Genomic DNA, 25830 nt, shown 5'->3' with positions numbered 1-25830 from the left:
AAATGTTTTATTTGATTTTTCGGACTACCCTTTTTCTGTCTCTTCCTACACTTTTTCTGTCCCTGACGACACCCGAAAAAAGCAGAGTGTACTGTAGGAAGTTACCAACACATTCACACGTATGTGTCAATACTGGTTTGTTTTGGTTTTCGTTCCACGTGGTAAAGTGTCAGGTAAATTTTTTCTCAGCACATTTGCGAGATGAACATATGAAATGGAAACGAGACAAAGAACGAATGCGATAATGACCAAAACAAAACGAATTGACAGCTATCCCATTATTACGCATACTAATGCAATGACACTGAAAATGTTTTATTTGAAGTTGCAAAGTATAGCACGGAAAAAGTGTAGTTACACCGCGAAAACGAAAACGACATAAATTTCAACTGCATGTATTCTCATCTGTTTTCATTGCATTGAAGAAAATCAATAGTTGCCAAATCAGTTTCTGTTAATACGAAAAAATCATACTGAATATGTTGAATTATTCCGACATAATTGACATAAATCTACAGCACTGTAGTGGTTACTTAGGTTACCTATTTTTCACGTAAACAACTGCAGCGGATATCTAGGTAACTACTACAAAAGGCTGCTACTACGTTCATTCATGATAATGTGATTCATTCTAATTAACAGTGTGATGCATATGGGAGCATCGTGAGATGAATAATTGAGCAGTGATTCAAGTTTTGAGATTTGAGATGGGTATGGAAGCGTTGTGAAAAATGGTTTGTTTTACAAAATCAGGATAGGTCTAGCTAATTTTACTAATTATACAATGCTAAACGATTCCATAAGAGTATGTAAGCATATTTAGCTTATTTGTTCAATGATTTCGTGAAAATTTGGTGTTTTATCCGTGCATTCTTCGTGAATATCGGCTTAATGAGATGAATAATGGAGCAGTTGCCCTACGTTGGTACAGCCAAACATAGAAGTAATCTTGCGGCTGTGTATGAAATAGTAGAAATATACCAACTCATGCAGCGAACATAGTTCGTTATGAGTCGGAAATACAATTGATACACACGTCACGGAAAAAACGGTTTTCCTTAGTACATATTCGAATGTGGTTAAAGTGACCAATCATTCAAATTTTCTAATAAAACCGTCTTCAATGGCGGCGCACGCAACCGGCTTGTGCTTCTCATATTTTGCCGGCAGAGCGCGCGCTCAAATCCTGCTTCTGGCAGCTTTGACTTTGACAGTTGGACGCTTTTTGTTCACACACAGCAGGTGAAATTTTTAGTTTCATTCCTATCGCATAGTTGCACGGATAATTTTAATTGCTTCGCGAAGAAAAAAGTGTTCGTTTCATCATTTCGCTTAGAACGGGTATAGTTCATTAGTTTAACCATTGTACCAACCAGGGCAACTCGCCTAAACAGTTACGTTGACAGATTGGCCACTGGAAAGTGTTTTAATTCGCAAACATCTGGTACTGTTTTGGAAGTGTCTGGTGGTGAATAAGCGAATACTTTGGCAGGACCTTTCTTATCAGCGTGTAGGATCGATAGATACCAGCTATGGAGCATATAACCACACCGAAGGTAGGTCAATTATAGACTTTAAATAATGTTGAAAAGTTTTTCCGATGTGCATGTTATATGCAATCGTGAAGCGGAAATCTAGATTTGTAAACACCTACGTTTACTGGCCAGAGTTAGGCAAGTTCGTAAACGAATAACAATCTGAAATTTAAAAAAAAGGCAATTCGAATTGTTGCACAAATGATGTTACCCAAATGTGCTGTAATATTTTTTTTGCTTTTTGTTTATCAACATTGCAAGTATCGCTTAGGTTATTGAGCGTTGTTTGATTGTGGTATTGATAACATTGTGGCGTAGCGTGACTTGGTGACCCCCGGTGCGAAGAATTTGGGTGTAATCACCCGTAGGCTGCAGTAATATTATCTTGCAACTAATAGCAGAAAATGTATATAATTTTCGTGGGTGTCACTTCTCAAGGATGACACGCATGGCACCTAATTGAAAAGTATTTTCGCGGATGTCATCCTTGTGAGACGCATGAAAATGCCGCCTCCATCCACCCCACCATGCTACGACAATGCGTGGTACAAAATTGTATGTGAGCTTTCTTCTTAGGTTTGTACTTTAGTCTCGCAATTTTTAGCGAAGCAGACCCAATACCCAAATAAAATTTCTATTTTGATTGAAATATAGAACAAATAGGGTATTGGCTCTATTATTGTCAGGGGGGTATATGATGTCTTAGAGCGTTATTGTCTTTCATAGGGGTTCATCATATTGCATAGTATCTTCCAGCAAAAAATTCGTTTTCTATGACTATCAACCCCCAATAATTGGATGAATCTGTACTAGAGCCGAGGCCCTAGTACAAAAATTAGTTATTCGCTATGCTATTAAAAAAGATTGACATAAATATGATGTGTGTCACTCTCAGCTTTAGAACGATGACATCCGCGAGAATAATTATCAATTACACTGCTGAAATGAAAAAAAATGCAAGAACTTCTGAAGTAAAGTAACATTCGCTCATACTAGTAATTTTCCAAACACCCTTCAAATCTGAAGTTATGGTCAAAATACGTTTTTTTAGACCTCAGCACGTACAATAATTTTTAACCCTCTTTTTACCATGGTTACTCTAGAGCACCACAAGTTTGGATGTGTGTATCGTTACGAATTATTTAGCAATCTCGCTCAAATTTCGAAAATATATTCTTGCACACTTAACTTATGTTCCGGCAAAAAATTATCCCAAAATGTACAGTCAATAATTAATTAGAGTATCAAACATTTGAAAAAGTGCCGTTTTTTTCTTCGAAAAATAATTTAATATTTTCAATGGTTCATGAGCTATCACCATTCTATTGTTGATCCGTGCAAAAAATATTTTCTTATTAATTAGGTGTCACAACACTCCTTAAAACAAATTGTAGTCATTTTTCTCATTTTAATCAAGTTTATGAATGCTCAAACCTTGGTGCACCAGGGCACCACTGGGCGAATAACAACAAAAATGAAGTTGTTCTCAACACGTTTGAAAATTAAGAATTATCGTTCAAAGTGCTGTTTTCTAAAGAGTGACTGAAATAGCACATCGATGCCTTCAATACAATACCGACGTCACGATACGCGACTTGATGAAACCAGAATTACGTTGCTGGACTTTCGTATCGAAATTGCAAACTGGCTAATTCAGCGTGGAAAACAAATAGTAAAGCGTAGAGATCGATCCCAGAAACAGATGCCTGTAAAAAAATCTCGACTTCCGCTGAAAGCTCCCGAGTTTAACTCCAGATTAGATGGTGTTGCTCACTGGCCTGTAGCATGTGACGAGCGATCACGTTGTTACCATTGTGATTCTCGTAACCATTTCACATATTTCTGTTACTCGGAATGTGGAAGGCCGTTATGCCTTTTAAGAGACCGTAATTGCTTTACAACATATCATACATAATATAAAATATTATTCCGTTCAGTTTTATTACCTTTTTATAAGATATCTAGAGATTCTAGACAAAATGAAGTTAGTTGTTGATTTTGTATTGTTTGTAAAATGTGACTCGTAAGACCCAGTGGTGCTCTACAGCACCATTTTGGATTTTTTTTTTCGATCAAACTATAATTTGGGATAAAATAAGAAGGGTTTGTTCAAGCGCTTTCGCTAAAAACCTATTTTTTGATTTTTGTTTGAGACCTTGTGGTAAAGAAAGGGTTAACTCAGTCATTCATCAACCGATTTTCAATATTTTAGCAGTTTTAGAAAAAAGACAAATAGAGCTTTCAAAATATATACGAGTTTGTACTAATATCATTACTTATTTTAGTTTGAATCTAATTTTTTAGACTTTTTCAATTTGCCGTCTATTTTTGTAAGAAAAATGCCACAAATACAATAGAATTTTAAAAGTATATTCAATTCCGAATTTAATGAAAGTAGTTTTGTGGAAATCGTTTGATATTTGGCTAAGTTATATATTTTTTCAGAAAACCAGAATTTTTGGCTTCTATAAGTTATTTTTATTTATATTTTATCTTCGATATTCACTAAATAATCGTGACCGACATAATATCGACCGAGTAAGTTCCTAAAAATACTAATTCATAGAAGAGTAAGAGCCGGCGAGTGCCTGTGAATTTTTTGCCCGTTTACTAAGATCTATTCAAATTTTTTTTTTTTTACATTTCAACATTGTTACATTTTTTTTATTTTTTATTTTACAAATAAGATAATATACTTATATTAGCTGTTTTCGTAGTACAGTGAATGTAATTGTTGACAAATGAAACAAACTTGTGAAGCAAAAAACAAAAATGAATCTTTTTAAACATTACCTTCGTTGTAATTGTTAAATGTTGTTTGCACAAAAAAAAACACTACAGGCACAACATCACCAAGTGTAAAGGAAGTTCTTTCGAGTGTAATCAAATATATTTCTGAAAAAAATGAAGGAAGCTGAGAATTCCAATACATAAATCACTAAATAAACGAATTTATTGGTCTTAATTACAGTAATTACAGCATTTAGTCACACGTCACCATTTCATACAACCCTAGGGCTGTAAACCTTGTAGTATTTTTTAATATATTAATGCCTAGAGAAAACAAAGATTTAACCCTTAAATGCGCAAACAAACAACAACAGTACTAAAAGCGTTTTAAAATATACATATTTTAGTATTTTTCAGAAATATAATTCATTAGAACAGCTCTTTAAACTCTAACGAAGAAAACTTAACAGCTGGAAGTACTGTATTTGTAAGTTTTGTTTTTATTTTTGCTGTCAAAATCTCGGAAACGAAAGAAAACATGGCGAGATTCCCAACTGGTGCTGACTGTCTTTGAAAATAAATTTTAAAATAAGGCTACTGGTTAGTGAAAACGTCTGAATTATCAGTAATTATACTACTAGTATTTCTTTAATGGTATGGAATAATCATTGTTGAAAATAACTTTTTTTGAGCTTTTATCAAACTTCACTCACTTCTCCAGATTTAACGTAATTAACCCTCAACTAAGATTACTTTAAGTAAATTCAATACTTATTTTTTGTTATTTGGAAACTTGTTTGATCAAATTTGATTGAGTTTTGACTGAGTTAGAAGAATTTTTCGAAAATATGAAAAATTGCACCGGGCATGCAAGGGTTGACTTTGACAGGTATATGAATCATGCAAAAGTTGCGTTTAAGGACACGGTAACATTGCCTAGTGTTGTAAGAGCAATATCTTTTGATTAGTATTTTTTATCACGGGTTTCCAGGTGATCAATTTCACCCCACTGATCAATTTCACCCCATTCCACGGTACTTTTTCCCTTCGCTCCTACGCTAATCACTTCTAGTGCTCTTTATCGTGCCTCGTTAGTCACTCCTGTAAAGTGTCGGCGGTTATAATTAGACATGTTTTGAAATTCAGTGTGAGGAAAGGGTCGAAACGAGGGAATGGGGGGTGATTGTTTCACAAAAAAAATCATGCGTAAAAGTCCCTTTGGCATCGAAAGCCTGACCTGGTTCTACTGAGAATCGAGCTCGTGACCATTTGCTTGTCAAAGCGGACTCTGTAATCTTGAGCCTTTGAGCTCTCCTTCGACCAATTTCAAGTGACTTCGGTTTAGATGGAATGTTTCACATGTATTTGAAGTTTTCGAAGAAAACTTTGTGGAGAAATTTTGAAAGAGAACTGTTTTAGAAGCGCGTATGAATATTAGTACAGTCACTCCACAATTATGGGTCATTTTTGCGAGATTACATCTGTTTTCATGAAACTATACAATTTTCATTAGTCTTGGTATTTTTTACCTCAGTTGTACCCTTGTTGTTTAGAGAGTTTCGTAGACAAGCGGGTGGTCGAATCTTAGTAGAATCAGACCGTTTGGTTGCCAAAGGGCTTTAACATGGGTTCATTCTCAGGTTCCCAACCACATACCCTTCCTTCAAGCTTAATTCTACTGTACCCATGTTTACTCTTCTCCTTGGTAGGATGAAAAAAGGTTCGGTATAGTAGAGCAGTAAGCTTGAAACGGAAAGGTAAAATTCACACACAAGCACGTATATAAATGATAAGCGTATCAGTTACTTTAATAGTAATACTACCAATAATATAAATTGTAGAGTACAGAAAACACATGAGCAATATCACAATAGATCAAATGTCGCTGGTCGAAGTGATGAGTCCACACAGGAAAAAAACCCTTGTTTGAACTATTCCAAAGTGCCAAAGTCACTAAAAGTTATTATTTTAATTTTTAATCTTGATCACTGTTCGAAGTGACACAAATTGTGATAATGTGTCATTTTGTGGCGCACAATTGTGGGTCAGTCGATATTTTGGATATTTTCCATACTTGTGCATAAAAATGAACCAAAATTGAATAGAAAAAACTTATTTTCAAGTGTTACATCGATAAAATCACTTTTGTGATAGGTGTTGACGATTTTAGAGAATAAAGGATCTTTCGCCATCGTGAATGCCAAAAGTGACCCATAACTGTGTCTTTTGCTATGTAAATAATGTTGTTCTTTTCAACTGAATTAAAACATCAGTAGCAGTGAAAATTACTGATGATAAAGTGCAACAAAATTTAATTTTTTTTTCTGCCATGGCTTCTATATACTATTTTTTGATGTTTTTTCATGCAAAAACAAATTTTCTTGAGTATGGACCTATTTCACCTTGAGGGGCAACAATGGTGCCATTTTGATTTTTTGAGAAATCGGGAATTTTCAATGTTTTTTCGTCACCATTTTTTTTTAACAAAATATAAAAATTTCAAGAGTTTGTCCACATAATAGCATTCTCTTACCCATCTTTAAAAAAAAAACAGATCTTAAATCGGACAAAATCTGACTTCAAAACGGCGATTCTACGAAAGCAGTTTTGGCATGATTTTGATATATTTCACCGAACAAAATAATGTTTAGTATGTAGAGCAATAACGGATTCACTAATATCTATATGTGGAAATCAAAAAATGAGGAAAACAGTTTCAGAAATTCTTAGTTGAAAACTGTTTAACGTAATATCAAGAGTGTAAGTGATAAACAACACAATTAACATGATCCATTGGCAACGCATTGGGAGAACACTGCTATTTGACTTAAAAAAAATGGCGATTTCTCAAAAATTTAAAAGGGCGCCATTGTTGCCTTTTTAGCTGAAATAAATCCAAACTCGAGATTTGTTTTTGCATGAGAATAAATAAAAAAAATATATATATAGAAGCCAAGGCAAAGAAATAGTAAAACATTGGTGGTTGATAATTTTTTGATTTTGTATTTATTTTTAATCATTCAGATTCTCTTTATGAGTACGATTAGTTTAGAAAAAAGTTCAAATTCACTTAATCATCAAGAAGGAAAGTGCTGGTGACATTTCTTTATCTTGGATTTTCTATCAGAATTCGTGAAATAACATTGAATTTTTACACAAGAACAGTTCACGAAAAATTGAATGTTTTCTAAGTAGTTCAAAGTTTGCTATTTTTAACTTTGTTTTAGTCAAATGGTCTTTGTGTTTATTTTTTTTAATAAGCAGGTAGTTCGCTACAACTAAAATTTTTTTCTTGGTATGTGATTTTAGTAGTTGGCTCCTTACAACTTAGTCTTAGACAGTTTTTATATACAACCAAGCAATTCTGAGCTACGAAGCGTTTAGTAAAATGTATGTAAAATTCCATACGACCTATGAAATCATTACTTTTGAGTCTAACACATTTCTCCACCCTCGGGAAACATGCAATTATTTTTGCCTCATACATGCACTATGCACATCACTCAAATAAAAAAATCGAATAAATTTTCCGTATTTCCATCTTCAAACACCACGAATTAAAAAGTAACAATGGAAATTATTCCAATCCAAAAAATAAATAACACCTCTAGCTTCACCGAAAAGAAATATATCCGGAAGCTTACAGTCTCGCCTGTAAGAACTGTCTAAAAGCCTCCAACAATGCATGCAATTTACGCTTACTACTGCTACTCTTACTATAATCATTACATAATTAAATAAAAATCAAACCGTTTACTAGTCTCTGAGAGCATTGGACCTTGACCTTACTTTGCTGCTTTGTGGTTCTCGTTGAGAGCTGTGTTAGTGCCCGTGCAACCCAAAGTACAATAGATCTGTCTGTTGTTAATGTAATAGCTCTTCATATGTATAGTATTTGCACTTTCGTAGTCGCTCTGTGTTATATGTCTAATTCAGCGACTTGGTCGGGTACTCGAATATAAGTTTTTTTTTTTTTTTCAAAACTCATTAACTTTGAATATGCAGAATAATGCTATAAGTAGTGGTTCTGGCTACTCACACAATCAATTCTAAATTTCATTCCTCAAATTCCCTCAGGACTTGCCCTCTACACTATTCCAGAACTGAAATCTCAGTGTCGCATGTCAAATACAGTGACACTATACAGCCCGAGAGATGAGAGTAAAACATGCGCTACTCCAGCTGATACGATGACGTCTTTTGTTTGCTACGGTAGCATAAGTGAGCACTTTCCATCGGAAATCTTATGGTTCTCTCTTCACTCTCCCGACAAAAATTTTCTCGATATCCTTATCTGCGAGCTCGGAAAAGCGCGGCATCCGTAAGGTTCACCTGATTCACTGCAACACTAAGAATCAGTAAGAGTTTTCCATCCACTGCAGCATAACCTATTACGGTGACCACTCCGCACTGCATTGACGAGAGGTTGTGTAAGCTTTTTCCACAACAAGCTTTCACCGTGGAAAGTGTACAAAGAACCGTATACGCATCCTGAAATTATGTATCTTGCTTAGCTTGTTGATGAACTCGAATCGATTTTTACGCGGTTGCTTGTGAGATAATGTGAACACACGTATAAGATTGAAAAACTGTGCATCCTAGAACGCTACCGCCATGGCAGAACCAACGTCGCCATCCGCATCGACGTTCAAGCAAAACTTTGATCTCGTGACTCCGGAGTTTGAAGAGGATCCGAAAGTGCTGTGGGGCGTTACCGTACCCCCGTTTGTGTCGGAGAAAGTAGTTTCCTGGGTGGAGGAGAACTTTCCCAGCTCACCACCACCGTTGGTTGAGTTTAAGGGAATTAATGCACTGAAGAAGGTTAGTTTTATGTTAAAGTTCGAAGTTTAAACTTTGTTCGGTTTAGTGAAGTTTTACCTCCACTGGGAGAGGTTCTGAACGATTATGTGCGAAGTGGAATAGAGCAGCATATATACTGTAACTAATGATGATTACGGGAGAAAATTGTTTCGTGTAGTTTACCCGCATCACACACCCGACCGAAAATGTGATAAATGTTGTGAATTGCGGGACATGATTGAATTCTGATAAACTGCCATGATTATAGGTCACGGGTGGTTTGTTTACGTATGAAGTATTAATACATGAGGAAAACGCATTGTGTGCGATCAGGAATAGTTTTAACAGTACTGCGTTGAGATTATTATTCTGTGAATTTTTATTGCTGACTTTCTGGTAGTATCTATTTATTTATTCATTCATTTTAAACATGAATATACATTTTTAATTTATTAAGTAATGAACAGTCGTACGCTATCTCACGAACACCATCCCTCATCCTTTTACAACACATAATAATGATAACTCATTCCGGACTGCTCCCTTATAATTATTTGAATATCAATTTTACTATTAAATTTTCGCTTGAAATAACCTGACTGTAGTAGCAATCGACATAGGGCGAAAGCAATCGACATTTCGAAAAGGTCCGATTCAATATATTTGTATCATTAATGTGATCAACAATTAGTACAAAAGAACTCAGAATATAAGATATCGGCTCTAGTATTCTCAGGGTGGGTAAATAACAGAGGCATGTCGCCCTGCTCAAACTGTTCATTAGACAGTTAGATAATCTCAGGATAAATGTGAACTGCACACGCAAAACAACACAACACCAGTGCTTATAAAAATCTGTTTCACTAGGGAAATTCTTCTCAAATTACAACCAATCTATTTTAATGTTCACTTCCAATGAAAGCAGCACCTTTCCAGATACCCTACATTTTCATCCTTATAACGAGTTGTTATAATCTGATGAAGTATTTCAAGCGCATCGCCCTTGGTCATGCAATTAATTTTTCTAAAAAGCCAACCACATTATCTTCACCGTTCCTTTGATGAAACAAAAACAAAATTAAAACAGCGAGGGTTATCAAAATGAAACTCCAATGTTGATCCAAAAGTAAACGTTCTGGAGCCGTTTTTTTTTGGATAGTATTTTTCCCATCCATCAAAGCCTTGGTGCTTTATTCAACTATCGCAACTTGACCTTCTGTTTATTATACACAGACTTTACTTCAAATGTGACAGCTGATTTATCGAAACAAAAAAAAAGCAGTGTTCATACGTTGCATGCGGTCTCGTACTGCAGCGGTAGTGTGATTATGTATTGTTTTTTTTTTTTTTGCGTGGTACACTTATTGCTCATCACTTAAATGCTATGGTTGTAGAGCTATTGTATTGTATTGAATCAAGCGCATAACATTATGCTTTGCTCGTCACGCTCACACTTTTGTGTAAACAAACCTTCAAAAAAAAATGAGCTTCCGGAAACGAGGTCGATGCCACTTGGTTAGAAAAAAATTAGAATTCGCCCCAAAAGTACTGTTTTTAAGGGGGATTTGTTAGTAGCTTAAGTATTTATGATAAGTATTAGTAAATAATGAGTTTGTGTGGACAATCACTCAACACTATAAGAAATTTGTATTTTTAATTATTAGTATTTGTTTGCTTTTGCAATTAGGACTTATCATTCGTAAGGATTTAAACCTACTTGTCAAAAAAGGGAAGTAAACTTACAACTAACTAAATTCCTAACTTTTTGACTATAAAGAGAGCTTATCGTATCAATTGAGGATTGCAAAGATTTTTGTTAAAAACCGTTAATAATTTTATTTGACATAGCTTCTAATGTTTCAACACCAGTAAGTCTATGTAATTCGAGTGTACCAAACCAAGTAGGTCGCTTCAGAATCATTTTCAGTATTTTATTCAGAATCCTTTGGAGCGTTTTCCTCCTTGTTAAACAACAACTTGACCAGATCGGTACAGCACAAAGCATTACTGGTCTAAAAATTTGTTTGTTAATCAAAGGTTTATTCTTTAAACAAAGTTTAGAATTCCTGTTAATGAGAGGATATAAACATCTCGTATAGTTGATGCACTTTGCTAGTATACTCTCAATGTGCTCTTTGAAAAAAAGTTTTTTATCGTAAATTAGTCCCAAGTACTTGACCTTGTCAGACCAACTTAAAATAACCCCATTCATCTTGACAACATGACTATTGTTTGGCTTGAGGGAAAAGCCCAAGTTTTATGAGAAAAAATTATCAATTGAGTTTTCGAAGCATTGGGAGAGATTTTCCACTTTTGACAGTAGGAAGAGAAACTATCTAAACTTTTCTGCAATCGACTGTATATGACACGAAGACTTTTTCCTTTAACGGAAAGGCTTGTGTCGTTGCAGAACAATGACTTAGTGCATCCTGGAGGTAAATCAGAAAGATCGGAAGTAAATATGTTGTACAGGACTGGACCCAAGACTGAACCTTGAGGCACACCTGCTCTGACAACCTGCAGATTTGATCAGTTAGATAATTTTTTAAAATTTTGATTGGGAAAATTGGAAAATTAAAAGTTTGAAATTTCGCAATTGAACCTTTATGCCAAACACTGTCGAATGCTTTTTCTATGTCTAAAAGAGCAGCTCCAGTGGAATAACCTTCAGATTTATTGGCTCGTATCATATTAGTATCTCTGAGCAATTGATGAGTAGTGGAATGCTTATGGTGAAATCAAAACTGTTTATCTGCAAAATTGAATTTTCGTTGATGTGTGACATCATTCTGTTAAGAATAATTCTCTCAAACAGTTTACTTATTGAAGAAAGCAAACTGATTGGTCGATAACTTGAAACCTCAGCTGGATTCTTATCCGGCTTTAAAATTGGAGTATTTTTTGCATTTTTCCATAATTTGGGAAATTATGCAATTTCGAAGCAGCAAATGAAATTTTTAACTAAAAATTCTATTGTACTCTCAGGAAGATGTTTGATCAATAGGTTAAAAATTCCATCGTCACCAGGTGCTTTCATATTGATTTAATCTCATTCACGTTAGTTTCAATTATTTCTGCAGGTAAAAAATTCTGGGAAGAAATTAAATCAAATTGACATGTGACTTCATTTTCAATTGGATTCACAAAATTCAAATTTGAATTATGGACACTCTCAAACTGCTGAGCAAGTCTTTTGTTCATTGGATACAAGAAAACGTTCACCATCTTTCAAAACTGGTGAAGGTTTTTTCAGGTATCTTCGACAGCTTCCGAAGGGGGTTTGAGTATGGTTTCAATTTTTCAACTTTAGTCTCAAAATTTTGATTTCTCAGAAGAGTAAATTTATGTTAAATCTCTTTCTGTAAATCTTTATAAATAGTTTTAAAAACAGGTTCACGAGAACGTTGATATTGACGTCTGTGGACATTTTTCAAACGAATTAGAAGTTGAAGATTTTCGTTAATTATTGGTGAATCAAACTTCATTTGAGTCTCTGGAACAGAATAATTCCTGGCATCAATAATTGCACATTTCAATGCTTGCGAAACGGAATCAATATTCACTTCGTTTTGCAAATCCAGCTCATTATTGAAATTACTCTTCCAAGGTTCCTTGCGGTCGACAGACGCTCCCCAAATACTTTTAAAATATATGTTATGGTCTATTTGGCCACACCCAGCATTTTGCCAATTTGGCGTGCGAGAACGTCGGATCTTCTTGCTGCGTGAGCAAAATTTTGACACGCTGTACCTCTTGCTTAGACGCCATTTTGAAAACTGGAGAGCAACCGGTGAAAACTCATTTTAGCAACCATTGTATATACAGTCAACTTCCAAATGCAACATTTCATAGTTATTTTAATGCATTTTTAACAGAAATCTAGATAAACATTTCAAAAGGTCCTATCTGCTTTTATCGTTTTTCCGGAGCGTCTTTTTATTTTGGTAATGGGTCAGCTTTAGTAATTTTCCCAAGCCTAGTTTTCGTTCAGAAAGCTAGAGTGATCCCCCCACTATCAACTTGTGCAAATAACGTGGTATAAAAGGTGTTTAATAAGTTGTAGTTATTGAATGAAAGTGATCGATCAAAAAATCGATCAAAGCAGATAGGACCTTTTGGAATGTTTCTCTAGAAATACACCAATTTGAAGTCGACCAATTTTTGCGCGTTCCAGTCTTTAATGAGTTTTATATCTTTCCCAATTAACCTTGTGATAACCCCAAAATTTTAGTAGGGTAAGAGCACCGGCTTAGCCCTGGTATGTTATGTATGTGAGATATTTGTCCTTCTTCCTTCGAAAATATTAATAAGTATTTGAATAATTTCAACGGGAAAATCGGATGAAATCGCCTATATTCTGCACTAACAATAAGTTCAAATAATCAAATTATGTTGTATTGTTTACATATTTTCCAATCAAAAAACTTCTCTAGGCTCCTGTTTCGGCCATTGCATTTCTAAATTGGCCACTTGGATCTCCTATTGTGGCCAATTCGCGAAAAAGTTGAAGTCACACGAATTTATTTCATATTTTGACTTTATCATATAGATATATTTTGACAGCAGAAAATCCTCGTTTTTGAACTAACCAAAGGGCCAGTATAAATAATAATCAAACTTAATAATGGTATTATATGCACACATAGCTAGCAGGGCAAAGTACTTCAAGTTAGAACTTGTTTAAACTTAGTAGGATGTTTAATAACACTGACATCACATCATTGACCTATATTATTTTTTTCCGCTTCCGCTCTTTCCTTTTTCACAAAGAAACTTTTTCGTATTATTTGCTAACATCAACTTCGGTAACTCAAATGCCATTTATTATAGTCAGGTTAAGGTTGAGAATCCGAAGCGTTAGTTTGGTAAATACAAATGAGGTTACAGATTTGTAAATAATTTGAACAAACGGAGACTTTCTAATCCCAAACCAGTTTTGTAGTTTACATATCTCATGCGATAAAAATATCAGCCCGAAAAACTCCATACATTTCATGTTGTCCATAAACATCAATACGTTACCATGGTTTTGTTTACATATGGCCAATATCAGGATTATGAATCATGGCATTGCATTAATATGTGGCCAAGAATGGATCAATGAACGTTTTTGGAAGCTGTAGGTAATTTTGATATAGCAAGGAAAAATCACACCGAAATGTCTACTTTTTTTATCCATGTGCTGTAGTAAGGTAACAAGATTTGTTATAGAAATGGGCAAATTTAAACAAAGTTATGCTCTATGAAAAAAAGCTTGCAAGTTACCTAAACGTTAGCCTGTATAGTGAACTGGAGAAAGCATAGTTAGTTCCTTTATCAAAACTAAAATACGCATATTTATTTGCTTAAGTTTGTATTAGTTTTGTTGAATAGTATCAGCAGGTTCAATAGAAGACTTCGAATTAGGAGTAATCTAAGATACTTTTTCACAATTATCAATTTTATTCTATCATGGCCAAAACTGGTGCTATGTCCAAAACCGGTGCCTCTACCCTAATTATTTATAACTGGGGCTTAAGTGCATATGTTTCGATTTTAGCCATATTCGAACTTTCGAGTCATCATGAAATTAATTATTGACAGTTTGTAGTTGACTTTATATAGTTTTTTGTCAACCTATGATGTGTCATCGTTTTTGAGGAAGAATATAAAATACCAAATTTTATTATCGTGTATACTACCTATATTACATCAATTCTGGTGAATTCAGTCTCTATCTTCGTCTGAAGATTAGTAGACCATGTATTTGATTTCCTTTTCAAGTTCTCCTGTTAGAGTTGAGCAACACGTATTTCTTGTCTGCGCTAGCAATGGATCCTTATAAACATATTATTGAACACATCTTTCATGGTTTCACAACGGCTTGTATTGGGGCTTTTATTATCGCGATAATTCCTGAAATCTTTATTTCTTGCCTCTTGTGCCTCTTCGCTCATCATTCCAATTGGCAAGAGCGCAACGTCAATGGCATTTATGTGTTTTTATTATGATTTTCTGTTTTTTTTTCTGAAATATGTTGTATCCCAACAATATAATGTTACTGTTTGTGACAAAATATTTCGAGACGGAACATTGTTAAATTGAAGATTAGTTGGTCATGTTCCCTTTCTAAGAGCTCCTCTTGTTTAATTTTATTCCATCCAACATGGATACCGTGCTGGATCGAAATCCGTACACCTAAGCACATGATAATCTTCGACGGTCAATATAAAATCAAGAAATCACATATTGCTTCAAACTGACATGTTTACTAGTAGGTCTACTTATATTTTAACACTATTTTCAAGCAAAATGATTAAAATCACTCTGAAACTCGAAAAAAAACATGTTTAAATAGAACATGTTTTGAATCGAAATCCGTACACAGTTTTTTGCCTGAATCAAAACCCGTACACTTTTGAATCGAAATCCGCACACACGCGATATAGGCTGGATCAAAGTCCATACAGAAATTAATTAAAATCCGTATGGACATAGAAGTACATAAATGAACATCTTTTATTTATAATTTATCTTTGAATTTACGCATAAATATATTTTGAGGATCAATTGGTTCCTAAAGTTAAACACGGTTTTCTAATATTTTATATCAACTGAAATACTGCCATTTCCGTAGCGTTTCGTTGCGGCACCCCTTATTGTAGTAACCGGAACGCCGGAACCTATCGAAGCTCCCCGGTACGACTTTGCCTTGCCTACCTCAGTCACAGCTCCTTCGAAATTGTTTGCCGTATATTTATACTTGTTTTCTTCCATTATATGCTGAAAACAAGAAGAAAGTTCAACAATATATGCATGATACACACGCTATACGGATTTCGATTCAGGCAATTAACAAGGATCAACATCCGTACGGCACAGTTTTTAGTGAACAAATACAGTTTACACTATTTACCAGACAATATACAGCTCGAAAATGACAAAGACTTACTTCCTCCATCAATTTCAAAAAGATTCACAGAGTAAAACACTTATATCCCACTTGAAAAACGTTTTTACCTGAAGAACGTTTCCTTAGTAAATTTTCTAACGATACAACGAAATGACAACTGAATCCGACTCACGATTGATTTTTTATTTTTAATATTTTTATTTCATGGCCTACTGGCGCATAGTTTATTTTAACAGAAGGCCAACAGCTCAACGTACATGTACATGTAACTATCTTATGAATTTTCATTTTCATAATGCTTAAAACTGAAGAAAAACATCAAGGTGTACGGATTTCGATACTGTACGGGTTTCGATCCAGCACGGTACTAAACGCTTACTTTTATTCAAAACACTGCACAGTGGTCCAGAAAGACAATTTAGGCGGACATGAGCTTTTCGATGCAATTTCGAGGTTTAAGAGATATAGTTGCTGCTTAGAAGTTGTTTATTATAGTTGGTACCTTATTTTGGTATCAACGTAAAATAGGGGGTCCTAAAATCAGCGAGTTAGAAACACTAACTTTTTTATTTAAAAAGATAATTATACGCGTCCTTCGACAAAGTTGTAGCAGAAGAAATTCTAAGCAACTTTGCTATAGAAAGTTTTTTTGTATCTCCAAATTTGAGCGATTTAGAGACACTTTTTTTAGGGTGGTGCCAAAAAATAGTTTTTTCGCTCAATTTTTTTCAGTTCGAATTTTTCAGCAATGGTGTCTTCGAGAAAGTTTTAGACCTTCAAAAGACGCAACTTTTAACGTAAAAGAGTCGTGAATATCTTTTGTTGATAAAAAGTTACGAGCATTTCTATTTCAGAAACTGTTTCCTAGTACTAATGGTTAATAATAGTGTCATAGCAAAACAACGTAGAACTTTTTGTTTTTCATATTGCCGAAAATGAGGAAAAATTAAAGAAAAACTTGTTTTACATACTATGCCTCCTACGAACCTATCTTCAACAAAACTGTCCTAACATCACATTACCTCTTAGTAAATACCCTATTTTATGAGGATCATATGAGCTATTCAATTAATTTCTAATCATTTCTTCTCGGGTTTCAATTAATTTTTTTTTTCGGTGAGATTTAATAAAACAAACCACAATATGGTTTACGTTTCAGCTTACTAATTTTTCAGCCATCCTTAGAAAAACTATTTGGTTTTTTTCGTGTGCATCACCGTGCGGATTCCTCTAACTTCTATCTATTCTGAGTATTTGCATGTCCTACTGGAAAATATCTGTGAAAATTCTTTCTTCCATTTTACAAGCCTTGTAAATCCTCACTTTCACAATATTATAGCACATTTTCTAAGTTATTTTTCAAAGTGAATTATCATGATTTCCAGTCGACAACATGTCTACTGCAAGTAGAAAATAAAATGAGGCATGAAAAGTGATTTTTTTTTGAGATTTGTTGCGACTTTTCTGGGTTCTGCCCCACAGTGCCACGTAGAAAAACATTGGATTAATTCTGGCTCATCTCTCGTTCGATTTTAGTCCATACAAATTTTAGTCAAAGATTATTATCAGACCCTCTTCCAAATAGTTTACATTTTTCGTCGATTACTACAAGGGGGTTATCCACGTTCTTTGTTGGTATAGGTTTCTAGTGATTTTGGTGATTCTATTTGATTCTGTGTGAGGCAACCTATATGAAAATTTTGGATATTACGAAGAAAAGTGCAAATTTAAGTCTCATATTCGCATTTGTGCAAAAAATTGTGCACAGTTAATTGGAAAATTCATTGTGATCTGCAGCTAGGCTACCCAAACAAGTGAAATCGCTCAGAAACACCGTATAAGGCGTTATCAAACGGTATAGGAAAACATTGACGTCGATTCGGAAGCTACAAGCCAATCATCGTAGTGGAACTGTCGACCGGAAACTGGATGGTAAAATTTCGAAAACCAAGAGGAATCCCAATCTGTCGGATCGTGATTTGGCCAAAAAAGTAAACAGCCAATACGACCATGTGATGTGTTTACTAGCATCCACAGGAGAAGGCTCTTTTCAAGTTTTTATATCGACTGAGCTATGTAATTTTATCAGGGCCCTAACAATAATACTTATATAAATACTAATATAAATACTTAAACACTATAAAACAAAATTAGAAAGGCGTCAGAAGTTGAATGATAACAAATGTTGCCTTTGCACTGGTGACGGTAAATATTAAAAAAAAGAATTTTGGAAAAATTACCTCAACAAACTTATTTAATTAACAGTTTATCAACTTTGGAAAGGAAAAAATATCAAACATTGTTATTTTTGTATGACGCTAATATTAAACTCAGATCGATTGAACGGATTGAACATTAATGTCGAAATCAATGAATTTTCATAGCAGAGAGTGGAATCATGGAAATTGCATTGTTAAAAAAAAGATACCTTAAGCATCTGTTTCTATTTTACCTCGCTTTCTTCGTTTTTTCAACGCTTGCCGGATTATCTGTACGTAAGTTTTGATTTAAGTAGTCGCAGTTTTGAATATTTGATTCGATCGTGAAGTTTTGAATATTTGATTCGAAGAACCAAAAAAGGTTGAAAAGTTTTTCTTGCAACAAAAGCTCATGGAATAGATGAACAAAAAAAAAGCTCATGGCACGAGCATTCAAATTAGAAGAGAAGAAAAAATTCCGCTAAAATAAAGTCGAATTCAGTTGAAAAAGCGCTTTACGCTGGGATGTGACAGGCTCTTGTTTCGACATGGAGAATAAAATCAATATAAATGTTTGTTCACTTTTTTTTTTATTCTTGCTTATTTTCCGTCGGTCTAGTTCCGCCACTGTTGTGGCCAATCACCGACGCCCAGGGAGGCGACTCCACACCCAGGACCCTAACTCACGACCCGTTTATCAACGGACCTGCGCCAACGGCTTTACTTCCTCATGCGATGGAAGGCGTGATCCCAGAGATTTTTCGCCTCAGAAAATCTTCCGTTGTCGGCTAGGATTGAATCTAGACCAGTTGTGTTGGTTGTGAGTGGATCACGCCACCTCACAACCATCGACACCTATGTCGGCGGTGGGATTCGAACCCAGGCGTCGAGCGTGGTTGGCGGAGACGTTACCAACCACACTAGGCCCCCGCTCTGTGTTTGTTCACTTGTTTTTTTTTTATAAAGATTCATTTGCAAAGCAAAGCCTTGGTTGCTCTACATTCCGTATCGGAATTTGACCTTCTGTTTATTTTGCACAGACTTCGCAGCCAACTGGTGGGCAATTGCGCGGCTATCGCTAACGGTCCTACTGACACCAACAGTCTTCCCCGAGCTGGGGCTCGAACATACGACGACTGGCTTGTTACGCCAGTATCGTACCTTTAGACCAGCTAGGAAAGATTCATTTACCTGGTAGCCAATACGATAACTGTTTGTTTGTTATTCAGAAAACAAAGTTATTCGACCACGAAAAATGTTACGATTTTTCCATAGAAATGTACAATTTCATGACAGTTAGATGACAGTAAACTTTCACGCGAAAAGACTTTTGATAGCTTCGTGTTTTTTGTTGTTTTTGGCTCCATTTTCTGCGGAATGTTAATTTTCAAAGATGTTGTTAATTTCAGATCTTTTCCCTTTCTCAAACAGTTTTTGAGCCAAGAATTAGTGAAATTTATCAAGGTATTTGAGGTTGAAAAAATATCAAATTATCAAAATTTACGGAGCAGTTTTTTGTTTCTGCCTTTTCAGCTTATTCCTTCATTCACAAAATCGATTTATTTGTATGGACTATGACAAAAACCCTTCCAAACGAAAATCCTGCTAACGACTGTCTACTGAATTACTGAAAAACGAAAGCTGCATTAGGACAAGCGATGTTCAATCATTTTAGTAATCTGAGCTGCTACTACGTCCACATATGAACTATATAATGACTTTATTGATACCATTCCCCTCGTATGCCGATTCTAATTATAGGAAAGGTATCTTTTCGGAACCATGACCATTCCATTTTATGGTTCACTTAGTCGAATTTCAATCTATTTTCGACACTTTCCGGCACAGAGGAAACTCACTTTATGGCTAACGTGATTTTCTTTTCCCTTCGCAGATTGAGAACGTTCGGATGATAGACAGATACAACAGCAAGAATCCGACCGTAGGCGTCCTCTACCTGACGGCAACCCATCTAATTTTTGTCGATCCGGATGCTAACAAAGAGACTTGGGTAAGTGTCTAGTGTACAGAAAGCGTTTTTTTTGCTTTCAAGGCAATGAAAGTATAATTTTTTAACCATGAATGAGCGGAACGGACAAGAAAAGTTTTGTGGGTCAAAATCATGAATCACATTTGATTTGAATTATTTTGTAGAATGAATAAAGTTTATGGCACCGTTCATTTGATAAAAGCTTACCGCCCTCGCCTTATAAGCTGAAGCAGATGATCCCCTTTCTCTACGTTGGAAGACTGAATCAGTCGGAAGCTGTCAATATTTTGTTGGCAGAAGATAGCTGCGAACGAGGTTTGCATTCAAATGAATAAATATTGTCTTTGCTCCAATGTTGGATAACGTCTGGTGTGCGTGGTGAACGTTTCAGTAGAGACAAACAGAATAAATTGAGACTTTGCAAGACGTTTATTTCGATTGATAAAGATTGTAAACAGTGCAGCTGAAGTCGAAGGTCGGATAAACCGTCTATAGCTGTCGAATACAATTTTCACTTCATTGTATTCAGCATGGATCATAAAATATTTAAGCTTCAACTGATTTTCAAATCCAAACCGTAAAAAAAACTGCCGCAAGCACCAAAGTACTAGACAAACAAAGTAAAAGCTTTCTCTGTTAACCTAATGGCGAAAATGTTTCCTATGAATGCAAAACATCCGCCGCAAGTGCAAACACGGCAAAATAGAATAACGTCAATTACATAATCCGTGACACCCTATTTCACAACCGCGAGGCTGTTTGCAAATCAAATCTTTTTTTTTTGTGCCTTTTCAAACAGGTCCTATACATGCATATTGCAAGCGTGGAGAAACTCCCCCTCAGCACTACCGGTTCGCCGCTGTTGATACGGTGCAAAACATTCCTCTCCATCACGTTCGTTATCCCGAAGGAGCGTGAATGCCATGATGTGTATACAACGTTGATGAAGCTTTACCAGCCGGTAAACATCAAGAATCTCTACTGCTTTCAATACACTAGCAATGCAAAGGAGTTGCCGAAATCGACCGGTTGGGATTATTTCAAGCTGGAGAACGAATTCAAGCGGATGCGCGTTCCGAACGACCACTGGAACCTGTGCACGCTGAATCAGAACTATGAATTGTGTGACACATACCCGCAGCAGTTGTACGTACCGGTTGAAACGAGTACGGCCATGCTGTTGGGAAGCTCACGCTTCCGGTCCAAAGGACGCCTTCCGGCGTTGACCTACTTACATTCCAACAAGGCATCGATCTGTCGCTGCAGTCAGCCACTATCCGGCTTCAGTGCACGCTGCCTCGAGGATGAGCAAATGCTGGAAGCGGTACGGAAGACCAATCCCAACTGCGGTTTTATGTATGTCGTTGACACGAGACCAAGGGTAAGTTAGGTGCAATGTTTCGAAGGATGTTTATATTTTATGCGGATGTAAAGGATGATTGACATGTATGCAGCTTCTTCCTATCAAGATTTAAATTACTTTCGTTTTATGAATCAATTTTAAATTCTGCTAGCTGAAGGAATTTTTTCATCTGTTTGTCCCCTTTTGTTAGATTAATGCGATGGCAAACCGAGCGGCTGGAAAGGGGTACGAAAACGAGGCCAACTATGAGAACATCAAATTCCAGTTTCTCGGCATCGAGAACATTCACACCATGCGAACGAGTTTACAGAAAGTAATCGAATGTAAGTATTGTATAACCTTTTTGATAGAGTGTAAAAAAAATGTACAACAAGATATGGGAAGGTAAAGTCGAAACGCCAAAGCATTCAGGATTTTTTTCCACTAGCTATAATATGTTTATCCTCTACTGCAGGTTGTGAACAGAAATCTCCCACAATGAACAGCTTTTTGAGCGCGCTGGAATCGTCTGGGTGGCTCAAACACGTTCGATCGATATTAGATACTTCGAGGTATGAATTGGTTCCTTTATTTTTAAACCACATTTTTTTCAAGCTAGTTCTCGGCTTCAGGGTGGCATTGGTGGTGTGATGTAAACAATGCCATCTATTCTACCCCTTTAAGTGTTTTTTTCCATTTGATCACGAGCGATAATAACGAAAAAACATACTCAGAGACTAGAATATAGTGGTTATTCTATTCCAATGGCTACGATTTCACACTTTTCTGTACCCAGTATAACAGATTGTTATTTATGGGACTGCGCTCGCAGAATTAAAAAAAAAACAGACGTACTTTTATGGACTGTTGCAAAAGAACTGAAAGTATAAAATACGGGATTATTTCAGCTTCATCGCTAATGCGGTCGATAAGGGGATTTCCGTTGTAGTACACTGCTCCGATGGATGGGACAGAACGGCACAAGTCTGCTCTCTCGCTGCTCTCATGCTGGATCCGTATTATCGTACCATCAAAGGGTTTCAGGTGAGTTTCAGTGCAAAATTACTGTGCAATTGAAAAACGGTAAATGGCAGTTTGAACTCAATGCTTTTTTATCGGATGAACTGATTATTCTGCTTTTTTCGTCTTCCGTCTTCTAGGCACTGATTGAAAAAGACTGGCTTGCATTTGGGCACAAATTCAGCGATCGCTGCGGCCACATTCAGAACGATCCGAAGGAGGTTTCTCCGGTGTTTACACAGCTGTTGGATTGCACCTGGCAGCTGATGCAGCAGCGTAACGACGCTTTCGAGTTTAACGAGCGCTTTTTGTTGATTCTCCATGACCACGTAATGTCCTGTCAGTATGGCACCTTCATCGGGAACTGCGAGAAGGACCGATTGGATTTACGACTTTCGGAGAAAACCTTCTCCTTGTGGGGTTATATGTCGAATCATTTGAACGAATATATCAATCCACTGTACAGGCCGGAAATGGATGAAACAATTCGGCCGAATTTGGCACCGCAATGCATCAAGTTTTGGCGTGGAATGTACAGCCGGTTCGAGAGTGGAATACACCCGAGGGAACCGCTGGATGATCTGCTGGTAGCGAGTAAGGACCATTCGACGTCTTTGGATGACCATGTACAGCTTTTGACAAAGGTGAGTAATGTTATTTTGAATATCATTCAGTTTACTTAAAAAAATAGTTTAATTTTTTAATTGTTTTGCCTATATTTTATTTGTGATCCCCGTGGCTCTGTCGATCTGATGTCGGTCGGCTAGCTCTCCCACACGGTTGTGATATCGGGTGCGATTCCCGATCGAGTCGAGGATCTTTACGAGCTGGAAATTTTCTCGACTCAGCACTGGGGCATGGTGTATCGTTGCACTTATCCTACACATACAAAATGTGCCAAAAACAATATCGATAACGAATTCTGTCAACTAATCTAGTTGATCGAGACCGCTATTAGTCTCAAGGCTAAGCGTGCGATATTGTTGTTTGTGCTATTTTTTTTTCGTCATTCTCATGTTTATAACTATTTTTTCAAAGTTCTGGCATATTTCAAAATTTTTAAACATTGTAATTTTTATCTTTTTTTCGATTTAATTGCAATTCATCATTTTTTGGCAAACTGAAACGGAGATTAGTAGTAAAAACTAAAACACTTTAAAAAAAACTATAAGAATGCTCGAAAGCATGATTTGAAGGTTTTGAAGCGTGAAATGTATTTATTTTTATCAAAATTTCAACTGCGATCACCCAATCACGAAAAAATGCACATTTCTTCGAACAAATTTGGCCTAAGGACGGGCTAGGGTTTCAGACGATTAAATATGAAAAATGAAGAGGCAAGAAGAAGAATCCTATTTCTGTTCTGAACTTCAAGCATCTTTTTATTAACAATAAAACTCGTTCGCGCTTTCATAGAGATGTTAGCCGCCATTCGCAGTGCTAGTTTGAGCTTGCTTGCAAGAAACTTGTGTTCGAGAAAGTAATTAGTTTTTCTTGTAAAATACGTGAAAGTGTTAGAATGTTGTTTAATGAATGGAATAGTGTATTACTTGTTTTTCTAAAAATTTAGCTTTGAAATAATTTTCAACTAATAAATCTAACATACTTACACTTCCAGCGCATCAACAGTTTCAAAAATATGATTTCCAAGTCGGCAAAGCGGCTACAGGGTACAAAGTACGTCGACAATCGTAACATCGAAGTCAACGACAATCGATACAACTACGATAAGCGACTCAGCGAGCTGTCCTGCGCGGACGATGACCATCCTCTCAAATCGTCCAACGTTTCCAACTCTAATTATAATGTTCGTACTGTGCACGAGTTAAAATTGTGAAAAGATATCTTCTAACATTTGTTTTTATCCCATAGCAGAGCACTGAAGCAAACGACAACACGCTAGCTGCGCACCAGCTGTCGGATGAACTAACCTCGGTTGCCGTCGAGTGGAAACCGCTGCGTAGTGTTTCCAACTGTCCCTCGTGCACGATACCGTTCGATCAGATCAGCAAAAAGGTAGGTAGTGCTGCTGTATGCCCTTTCTGTTGTGCCAAACCAACAATACCGACCGAAGGATCGATCAATTTTCAATAACATGACTTCCCTATTACTAAAGCAGAACCACTGCTGGAAGTGTGGTAATGTATTCTGCAGCCGCTGTATCGACAGAACCGTAGCCCTGGCGGGTCACAACAGCGGCAGCCTCGTGCCAGTCTGTCGGAATTGCTACCGGGAAGTGCAACAAGTCAGTCCTTAGGTTGATTGCTAGGTTTCGATCTTCCTTGTTAGGGGTTTTGTTGATTAGTTTTTGATTTGAAGTACCAAATTGTCCTTTGTGATATGTACGATCAGCTGTGGCAGATTGTACATACATATTTGCTTTAGTTGCCCACCGTACCTTATATTTGTTTTCTATTGATCTTTCTTGCGAAAAAGCATCACCTAAACTTTGTAAGATAAGTAAAAATAGTTTAGTATGAAGAAGGAAGCATAGTGATGAAAGTGCAAAACAGTATAATACAGAAGGCTGTTTAATAAATAGCTAATTATTGTACTACTATTTTATGATTGTGATATATTTTCCTAGATAAATGGTCATGTTTAAGCTGCTTCGGTGTAACCATGATCGGATGATACAAAAAGTAAGACAAAATCCTGAATAGTAGTTGAATATTTGTCACTTGACACTAAACGCAATGCTTCTAGTGGCATAGTTTGCTCAAAATCTGCTGCATTTGCCTTTGGACAAGATCTAGTTGATACTAAGTGTTATGGGTACACTATAAACCGCGCTGATGAGTTCACAGTTTAACTCACACAAGGCTCTACTTATTTAAACTATTCGCTAAGTTATCTGTACACTGTATTTCACATCACTTCAAACTACCGAGACAATTCATGCACAACCAACTTAAATGTAGGTAGTATTTTGAGCAACGAATAAGATATGAATATTTCTATTTATGAGGAACATGTAAAATTTGTTGATAATGTTGTCATATAGATTTAAACTATGAAAATCAAAATCTGCATCAAAAAATGAATTATGACACTGGATTTGAAATGTTCGTACTCGAAAGAAATTCCATCAAATGCTTGATGACATTAGAAGATTAGAAGTTGGAAGAGCTTAGAAATAGCAGAGAACTGTAACATTTGAATTTTCAAGAACCACAAATCCGGGTTCGTCGGTGCAAAAAAATATTGAAATACCTCAGGAAGAGTGGATCATGATCGGATGAGACTACTGCAGAAATGCGTTTACTTTTCAGGTACAACTTATCGCAACGCATCAAAGACGGAACAAACTTCAACTACTAGAA

General features: G+C 36.1%; 1 protein-coding gene across 5 annotated transcripts; it reads left to right on the top strand.

Moving 5' to 3' along the window:
• The first annotated feature begins 1246 nt into the window (after positions 1-1246).
• Positions 1247-25564, top strand: LOC129725272 (myotubularin-related protein 8). Of its 5 annotated transcripts, none has more exons than XM_055680872.1 (10): positions 1247-1556; positions 20050-20166; positions 20945-21526; positions 21699-21831; positions 21963-22059; positions 22396-22531; positions 22648-23151; positions 24126-24314; positions 24380-24523; positions 24624-25564. In XM_055680872.1, exons 1-10 carry the CDS (start codon positions 1533-1535, stop codon positions 24762-24764), a joined length of 2067 nt encoding a protein of 688 aa, XP_055536847.1. In that variant the 5' UTR covers positions 1247-1532; the 3' UTR covers positions 24765-25564. The 5 variants fall into 5 exon arrangements, with proteins under 5 accessions (XP_055536847.1, XP_055536844.1, XP_055536842.1 ...); XM_055680869.1 differs by lacking the exon at positions 1247-1556 and adding an exon at positions 8614-9086 and having other exon boundaries at positions 24627-25564; XM_055680867.1 differs by lacking the exon at positions 1247-1556 and adding an exon at positions 8614-9086.
• The last annotated feature ends 266 nt before the right edge of the window (positions 25565-25830 follow it).

Source organism: Wyeomyia smithii, chromosome 2 (assembly GCF_029784165.1).
Source record: "Wyeomyia smithii strain HCP4-BCI-WySm-NY-G18 chromosome 2, ASM2978416v1, whole genome shotgun sequence".
Taxonomy (NCBI): Eukaryota; Metazoa; Arthropoda; class Insecta; order Diptera; family Culicidae; genus Wyeomyia; species Wyeomyia smithii.
This window is presented reverse-complemented; position numbering and strand designations above follow the sequence as displayed.